The sequence below is a fragment of the Biomphalaria glabrata genome, chromosome 5 (genome assembly GCF_947242115.1).
Source record: "Biomphalaria glabrata chromosome 5, xgBioGlab47.1, whole genome shotgun sequence".
NCBI classification, from domain to species: domain Eukaryota; kingdom Metazoa; phylum Mollusca; class Gastropoda; family Planorbidae; genus Biomphalaria; species Biomphalaria glabrata.
This window is the reverse complement of record NC_074715.1, coordinates 6,532,897-6,542,201: the sequence shown is the minus strand read 5'-3', so window position 1 is coordinate 6,542,201 and position 9,305 is coordinate 6,532,897. Positions and strand designations below refer to the sequence as shown.

The following is a 9,305-nucleotide window of genomic DNA, read 5'->3' as shown; positions in this document are numbered from 1 at the left end:
AATTACGCTGGACAGGGCATGTATCCCGTATGGGGGACGAACTATGCCAAAAGCAGTCTTTTTTTGGTGAGCTGAAAGGTGGTCGACGTAACAGAGGTATCCCACGGAAACGCTTTAAAGACCAGCTTATAGGCGCTAACTTGCTTTAACTGAGATAGATTACGAGAGCACCTGTTTGCATGCGGCTACAGAACGAGACAGCTGGGGGTCACTTACAAAGGCCTCGGGATGCACATTTGAGACCAAAAGAAAATCCGCTGCCGAGGACAGATGTAGACGGCGAAAAGAAAACTAAATCGACCTCCGTCGGACAATGGTCGTTTTACCTGCGCTGGATGTGGCAAATATGTAGGTCGCTGCTGGGGCTGCGTAGCCACGGAAAATTCTGTATTAATATTGAATTCGGACCCGAAGACAAGCCTAGAATTATTATTGTTAGGCCTATTATTATTTATATTATATTTTGTAAGGGCCCTGATCACTCATCACTAATTCTTCCACTTGCCGTGGACGAAAAAATAATTTAATCCGTTATTACATTGTGTAGAACAGTTGAGCACCTTTTACGATCGAAACCGTAGTGGTTAAATTTTACCAAAATTATTCTTTATTCTCAATTTAGGCTAAAAAAAATTTGTTTTTTTTCAATCACATTAAAAAGTACAAGATTAAATCTTCCTTTCTTCCGTTTTAACTATTATTTAATGTGTGTGTGAATTCTTGGGTGAGAGACTAGGGTACGACCAAAACTAACCAGAGATTCAGTTGTGAAATACTAAAAATTGAATTAAGAAGTTGTAGAAAAGTAATATTTCGGTTTTATGTATTTGTACAAATTTCTTTTAATAAACCATAAAACATTGTTTGATTTTTTAAAATAATTTCATATCAATATTATAGTTTTATGGGTCTAAAAATCTAGATAAAGTTGTTTGGCAATCCGAACATTTGTCACTGTTAGAGTTGGCAACACTGAATTATAAAAAGAAAAAAAAAACAGCAACTTGGAAATGCAAAGGAAAAACAAAAATGGAGTCATTCTATCTAGTCTAGTCTAGATCTAAAAGTAGCATTTTGGATGACGAGCTCATACTTATCAATAATATTGATGCTTCCAGAACTTTATGTAAGTTAAAGTATATGATCTAGTCTAGTCTAGACCTAGTAAAGATCTTCGTTCTAAGATCTAGATGAGTAGAGTCTCAGATCTAGAAGTAACTCGAGTCTAGTCTAGACTAGGTCAGTAGGTGACTAGATTTAGATGATAGAAAAACTAACTTTACTGACTTTAGTAGTAGATCTATTCTAGATTGTCTAGAATAATGAAATGAATGGTAGATCTAGATCAACTCTAGAGATGATAGATCTACTCTAGATCTAGAATCTAGAATATTCTTCTAGAATAGAATCATTTAAATTTAAAGATTATGGAATACTACATTAATTTTAATTAATTATTATTGATAATAAATAATGAGTAAATTTGATTAAATTTGATTTAAATAATGCCTTGTCACTGTGACTTTAAACTTTTCGGAATAGTCTACTTTTAAGTCTAAGTTCAATGATTTCAATGCCTTGCTGCCTGTGCTTGTCAGTTGCGGTTGAACATTGTTGCTTTATTTTGTTAAAACTTAGATCTTATAAAACTAAAATAACTTCTAAAGACTCGATTACATCAAGATCTAGACTGTAGATTATTCTAGATTGATCTATAATAGTAATAGGTATATCTTGGGGATCTAGTTCTATCTAGAAATTAGGGATGCACCGGATAGTTATAGAGACGGATATGGCCGAATAGTAAAAATATATGATATTCGGCATGATACCTACATGACTACATGTCTTGTAATTTTATATTCTTGTGTTGCTTAACATTTTGCAATTTAACTGTTAAATAACATACATACACCTATATATTCATATATATGATTTTTATTTACTTTAAAAATGTTTTAAACTCTGTTACTGATTGATGAATTAACAGTATTTATAAAGGATAGGCCTATCACAAACTAATCTGTGTAACGTGTGTGTGTGTGTATGTAGGTCTACGAGGCAACCAACTGTAAAGGTGTGTGTGGGATGGTCAATGTATGTAAATATATATATAACTAAATACTATGTAAATCTCTCAAAAGTAAAGTGCAATTTGGGTTGCAACAACTGGTCATCAGGCTTGTAATTTAAAGTCCAAGAACCGCTTTTGGCTTAAAGGGCTTATTACCCATAGTAGCTCTGTTAGTTAATAGTTGGAATCTTAAGCTTTGTAGGTCAATAATTATTGTTTTATTTTAATAACAGCGGGAACATCTTATACCTATTTATTGCTTGAGCCTTAGATGATGCTGAAGCATAGACTAAATTGTAGTCTGTAATCCTATTATTGAGATCTATGTTTAAATCTACAGTTATATAGATCTAAGAGCATTAAAAAAAAACACCCTCCCTACCCAAAAAAAAATGAATAGACTGTGCGTTCAACTGATTTTAAAAACCCTTCAGATAGACGTAGTGGGCCTACACATGTAATCCTAGTGTAGTGTGTATAGTTTATGGTGTTGTCCATCATGCATTTTGTTTTCCTTAGAGGTATAAGCAATAGTGTTAGTGTTTGCTCATTTCTTTTCTGCCTCGATAGAGAACAACACCGGACAAATAAGTTTAAGCCTATTTTGTGTTAATTGTCTTTTTTTTGTGTTTATTTTGTAGCTAATGACAGCCTCATGGCCCAAATGTCCTTTCTTACTTTGTCCCTGCAGGGTACATATGTGCATTTTTATAATTGTATTTTCTTGCAGCAGTTTTTCTTTTAAAGTTTTTAATTAACAAAAGCTCAGTTTTAAAAATGGGACACCATAGCACCTGTAACACTACCGGTACAAATTTTTTAAAATAAGATTTTTTGTAAGATAATAGAGTTTCTGAAATTTTGCCATGCTTGCATTATTTATATGGCTAAGTATATAGCTATTCTTTGCTGCAATATCTCAACAATAATTCAGAAATTTATTATTTTTATTATTATTTCCTTTGCTTTATATAAAGAGGCTCTTTAAAATTAACCTTTCATTATCTAAATTTAGGCAACTGATTGAAATATTATTTGTAGTTGTGTTTAGCTGAAACTAAAAAATATTTTCAGATCATTAGCACTACTTAAAGTATTCTGAATTACTTTGTACTTTTCTAAGAGTTTTACCTACTAAGTGTTCATTTCTCATTGTGGACTAGTTAAAAGAAACTAAACAAAATGATTTTTTACTAATTAATGTGTATTAGTATTTTAAAAAAAATGTGATGCTTTTTAAAGAATTATTTGATAATCTGAAAAACAGACATTGAGAAAGCTAAAAGCATGAAAGTGCGCTAAACAAATACATACAATTGGTAAAAATATTTATTAAATAATTGCACAGATTTATTATTGTTAGTCTAGATTTATTAACATATTTATTTACATGACTGATCCCAACTAATTGATACAATTACACTTAATATAAGCTTTTTTTTTTTAAGTATTTTTTATATTTCTCTTGTTCATTGTGTATTTCTTTTTCCATGTATTTATATTTTAATTTAGGGTGTCCCAAAAGATGTATGAATAATTGTAAACTTAGTGTTTATTATAATTACAATACCTCTATTCAACATGTATCTTCCTGGACACAGGTCTTAAAATGGCTCTAATGATTTTCCTAGGAATTTAACAGTTGGTATACATCACTGAGAAAAGAATTACTAGCTCTTTGTTTTTATACAATGTCTACAATTACAAATTTATACACCTCAGAGTGCAATTTAGTATTTTCTAAAAAAAATAATTAAATCTTTTGTTTTGTTATTGGGCATTTTTATTGAGCCTTTATTGGTCCTTTTGGGATGAATTAATAAAAATTGACTGCTGGTAGTACATAACAAAGGTTTACATCTGCAGGGGTGAATGACTATATAGAAAATACAATAAACATGCAGGTTACCCTGCTGGACCAAGTAAAAACAAAGGTCTTTATTCCACAGATTACCTTAATTCATGCCTAACTCCCTTCCATCTCATACCCCTAAAGCTTTTCAACTTATTAAACTCATCAAAAAAAATAAAATTACTAATTCCATACCTACCTTAATACTTGCAAAGACAAGAAATTTTAAAATATTACACACTAGTCGACCTGCAGCGTATCATGCGCCGCTATTTTGCAGGGCCGGCCTTAGGCCACTGCAACCTATGCAACCGCTAATTCAAGGTGTATAAATTATTAAATGAAACCATTTTATAACTTAAAACTGATTTCCCGCGCCCTCCTGTCGATTTACTAGGAGCTCCTAGAAATCTCCCGAAATTGCAAAATATACTAAAAAGTCCTTAAAATATACGGAAATATATAGACAAAAGTTGTCATTTTGGAGTGTCACTCAATATGGAAAACACCAATCCAACGTGCGATAAATAAAAACGACATTATGCATAAGCCGTAATTGTGTAATCTGGTGAAAGAAGCTTCTTTCGCTTCAAACTAATGAAGAATTACTTGAGGTGGGGTGACTATCCGCAGAAATAAGAGAGTGATCTTTCCTATACTTCTTCTTCATCCAAACTGTTGAGCAAAGAAGAGAATTATATATATAGATTGTTTGTCTATGACATTTTACATCTAGAGACTTTACATAGAAACAATGAGACTTACACTGCTACATCTAATACTAAATTAGTTGTCTGCATATCACCACAACTCCCCCTTTTCTGCTGATGATAAATCCTTTCTAGTAAAAAAAATTCATTCCACTTTAGCAACAACACAACATTTACCAATTTATGCAAGATGCAAACCAACCATGTATGTTTATTGTATTTTCTGTTAGTAAATAGTAAGAACTGGTTACATTTTCATATTTTTTAGTGCCCCCAGGTGGGAGAGCTAGTGATAAGGCTTAGTTTAATATACAGAGATTATCTGCTGGAAAAACGTTTTGGTTTTGTTTGAATTTTTTTTTCTATTTATTTCTCTAGATTGTGAGAAAATGCCAGTGACTAGAAATCAGTCCAATAGTGTCAATGCAGCAAAGCCTACTGGTGGAAGTGTAGAAAGTTCCAACACAGATAAAGAGAAACCAGCTGTGGAAGCTGAGCCACAGAGACGAGAATCACCTGATAATTGTTCAATATGCCTTGGACCCTTCATTAATAAATCTTTCACCAGCAGCTGTGCTCATTCATTTTGCTTTGTATGTTTGAAGCAATGGTCTAAAGTTAAGGCTGAATGTCCTCTATGCAAGCAGCCCTTTACAAGTATTTTTCACAATATTCGATCAGATCAAAGCTATGACATTTATGAACTTCCTGCATTACTTCCTTCACGTCATGGGTTTGAATTCTATTTCCCAGCATATCCCCCTCATAGTCATCCTTATATTAGCTTAGCTCAACCTTCTTTAAATGCAGATCTTACCCTCAGCAATTTTAGTCGATATCAATTTCGACATAGACGTAGTCGTTTTTTTCCACATCCAGTTCATGGTGAACATCAGTATTCATTTCTTTTTAATCCTGCAACACATGTTTCAGCATCTTCTTGGCCAAGGGGACCTGAAGATTTTCGTCGTGCTGTATATAAACACCGTCTTGGTCCACCTTTGTTCATCTTAGGCAATGAAACAAGCACTTATCGTTTAACTCCTGCAATGGTTGCTGCAAGTGCCCACAGATTACAGAGAATAATGCCTTGGTTAACAAGAGAGCTCAAAGTTCTTCTCAAAAGTCATCAGAATGTCAGATTAGCTATAAGTATTATACAGCCTTTGCTAACACAAGTATTAATTGACAGCCATCATTTCAATGAAAAGGTGTCTTCTTTGATTGGTAGAAAAGCTCGACAATTTATTCAGGAGTTTTCAGCCTTCGCCAATAGTGCATTGACAATGGAAGCCTTTGACAGGAAGGCAATCTATTTTCGTCAAGATACCTCATCTTTATTGTTAGATAATAATTCTAGCAGAAGTAGTAATGATGATGAAGATGATGTCGTTGAAATTACAGATGTCAGTTCAGATCCAGAAATTATAGGCAGAACTTCACCTGTAGCAGGCAGTTCTGGAATATTAAGGTCAGGCTGGAATTCCCCAACCCCTGGACCATCTTGGGGAAACTTGGATGTAATCAACACACTCCCAGTCCTTGACATGGAAACTGTTTCTGTTAGCTCTGAAAGTGATGATCCTGTTTTCAGACCAGATCAGGTTGATTCTGAATCCAGTTCACTTGCTGGAAGTGATATAGTGTTTTTAAAATATGACAAGCCATGGACAGAACGTTCTCCTATTCAACTTTCTTCTGACTCTGAACGTGAACGGCGCAATAAAAGAAAATCAAAGCGCAAGAAGAAGAAAAGAGAACATTTTGTCGTGGAAGATCAGAAATCCACAGAGAGGTTGAAGTCAAATGAAAAATCAAAAGAAAAAAATAGTTCTGAAGATGAAGCTACATTGTTTCAAGAAACCAACACTACTTCCAAGAAGAAAAGAGTTCATTCTTCATCATCTGAAAAGCAAAAAAGGAAAAAGAAAAAAAAGAATAGAGATTTAGATCGAGAACTTGTAGATAAACTCTTTGCTCAAGCTTTAAGCCAGACGTTAAATGCAAGTCATGCACTAAACTCTGACTTAGATGATGGGCCATGCTCCAGTAAATCAAGAGATAATACTGAAAAAGCTAGTCATTCTGAAAAAGGTAAGCATAAACACAAAAAGAAGGAAAGGCAACACAGCAGTGGTTCTCAAAGCTCTTCTAATGTACATTCTTATAAAAAACATCACTCAGGTCACAAAAAATCTGGAGACAGGAATCAAGAAAATGAGAATGGGAGAAGAAAACATAAAAGCAAACACAGTTCTCAAAATGTCAACATTCCAGAGTGTTCACATGAAGGTGAGTCATCAGTTTGGGATGCCCAACTACCAAGAACGCAACCATTACCTTCTCAGGTTGGAAATAGTAACTTTCACCAGACCAATTTTTTAACAGTACCCGACACTTTGCAGCATATTCCACTCAACTTATGGGTAAGTGCTTGGCCTGCTATACCCACTTCTCACACATTCAGTAGTGCACCAACTTCTTCCTCATTTATGCCCTCTACCCTACCAGTGTCAAACAATTCAGTTTTTAAGTCACGTGCTATACCAAGTGACTCTTCCAGTGAGATGGATTCTGATGATACAGAAGATTATTCTATGTCTTCAGCCACAACTAGCACGAGAACTAAACAATGGCTAGAGGACAACTTTAGAGATAAAAAAAAGTCTAAATCTTCAAAGGTCAGCTCTAGTAAAAATTCATCTGTCTGGGCTACTGCTAACTTAAATTGTATCAGAAATGAAAATCATTGCCAAGGAATAAGAACTTCAAAAAGCATTGTGAATGTTGTATCTGTGAGTGATGATGAAGATGTAGTTGTTTGTAGTGGTAGCAGCAGTAGTGGGAAATCAGATTGTGAAGTTCAAGTTATTAAAGATACCACTACTAATTTGTCTGTAAATAAATCTTGTACCTTTCAGCATGAGAAACAGAATAACTCTAACCTATTGCCTGTGCACAGTTTGGAAAAGGCTACAGTAACGTCCAGCCCCCAAGCAACTGTAGATGAACTGTCTAGCAATGAAAACAAGAATACCAATGCTGATTTGTTAAGCTCTAGTTTGCAGGCTCACATGCATGAAAATTTAAATGTTGATTTGTTAAGTTGTACTCAGACTCACAGACTTGACAATAGTAAAGCAAATTTACTAAGTTTTACTCATCAGGCTCCCATACATGAAAATGCAAATTTTGATTTGTTAAATTGCTGTCCAAAGACCATTATACAAGAAAATGTTAATTCTAATTTGTTAAAAAGTGAACTGAAATCTGACATTTGGGAAAATAAATATGCTTTAGAAAATGGCTATGTGAGTCAAGTTTCAGGATCACTAAACATGAACTGTGTAGGATCAGATCTAGTAAACTCACTCTTGAACACATCTGCTGAGCCATTGACTTTTATGAATACTGCATCTGCCTGTCCTTTACAAACAACACCAGAAGTTCAACTCTCTCTAAGTTTCCCTGCTCCAATATTTACTGCGAGTCCTTCAGTTGTAACATCCACATTGTCTTCCATGCTCTCCCAGTCAGGAACTTGTGCCCCTTTAAATCTTATGTTCAATTCTGTTCCTCCTTTTAACCCTCCAGCATTTCCACCTATTTTCCCACCAATTTCCCTACCAAGTTCTGAAGTGGCTTCATCTTCAAGCAGTAAGCCTGACACTGTAAGCAATTTACCTGACACTAATAAAAATAGAAACGTCATTAGTTTTGGAGTTGAAGGACTTTTAAATAATTCAAAAGACTGTGTCTCAAAAGACAGTTGTAATGACTCACAAAAAAAGAATAATTTTGAAGAGAATACAATCATTGCTCAAGTATTTCCTGATCAGCAACAGTTAGAAGTGTCTTCTCTTCCAGTTCAAAAGGATTCTGTAACTTGACATCATACTTTGCCAATGATGATCACCATAGACAAAAATAGCTTTTAGTCTGATTTTGTATGTGGTAAAAAAAATATAACTGACAACTTATGTTGTTGAGACTTCAGTTTATATATATATATATATATATATTTGGAATAATAAATACTTGATCTTACTTTGAAATAAAACATTACTGTAGTCACATTTATTAAAGAAATATTTATATGTGAACATGAGCTTTTTTTTCCTCCATTGGTTTTGAACTGTATTCATGCATTAATTCATTGATTTGGTTGATATTTATATTAATGAAGCAAATATGTCATTGGTAATTGAACTAATTACACAACAGAATTATTCAAATGTCCTTAGAATCCCTTTACTGAATTTACCTACCCAATTCTTTCTACATTATTCAATTATTCGGTTATAGTTCAACTCATGAGATGCACTGAAGGTTGTAGAGATGAAAATTAAAAACAAATATTTTTATCTTAATAGTAGGCTTAAATGATTCATCTGCCACAATACCAATTAAACAATACTAAGTAGCTGTATTAACAACTGCAGTCACTGTAATGAACAAATAGTATGCTAGACTTTTTCTTGTTGATATTTCTAAAGTTAGAATTTGACAGTGACACACTTTTCAGGAGTGAATTACCTCAGCACTTACTGACCACAAAAGACTTTTAGAAGGATGTCACTACCTCAAATTTTCGAGATAAAGATAAAATGTCATAAGAAAAATATGACATATATACATTTTTAATGTAAATAAAGTAAACACTTGTGTT

At 33.6% G+C, this 9,305-nt stretch overlaps 1 protein-coding gene across 1 annotated transcript; it reads left to right on the top strand.

The window, feature by feature from the left end:
• The first annotated feature begins 995 nt into the window (after positions 1-995).
• Positions 996-9,305, top strand: LOC106055510 (uncharacterized). The gene is made up of 2 exons (XM_013211798.2): positions 996-1,126; positions 5,015-9,305. The coding sequence occupies exon 2, from the start codon at positions 5,026-5,028 to the stop codon at positions 8,524-8,526; it is 3,501 nt and encodes a 1,166-aa protein (XP_013067252.2). The 5' UTR covers positions 996-1,126; positions 5,015-5,025; the 3' UTR covers positions 8,527-9,305.

Coding starts and splice junctions, on each gene's coding strand:
- LOC106055510 (XM_013211798.2), top strand. CDS start 5,026: ATGCCAGTGACTAGAAATCAGTCCAATAGTGTCAATGCAGCAAAGCCT.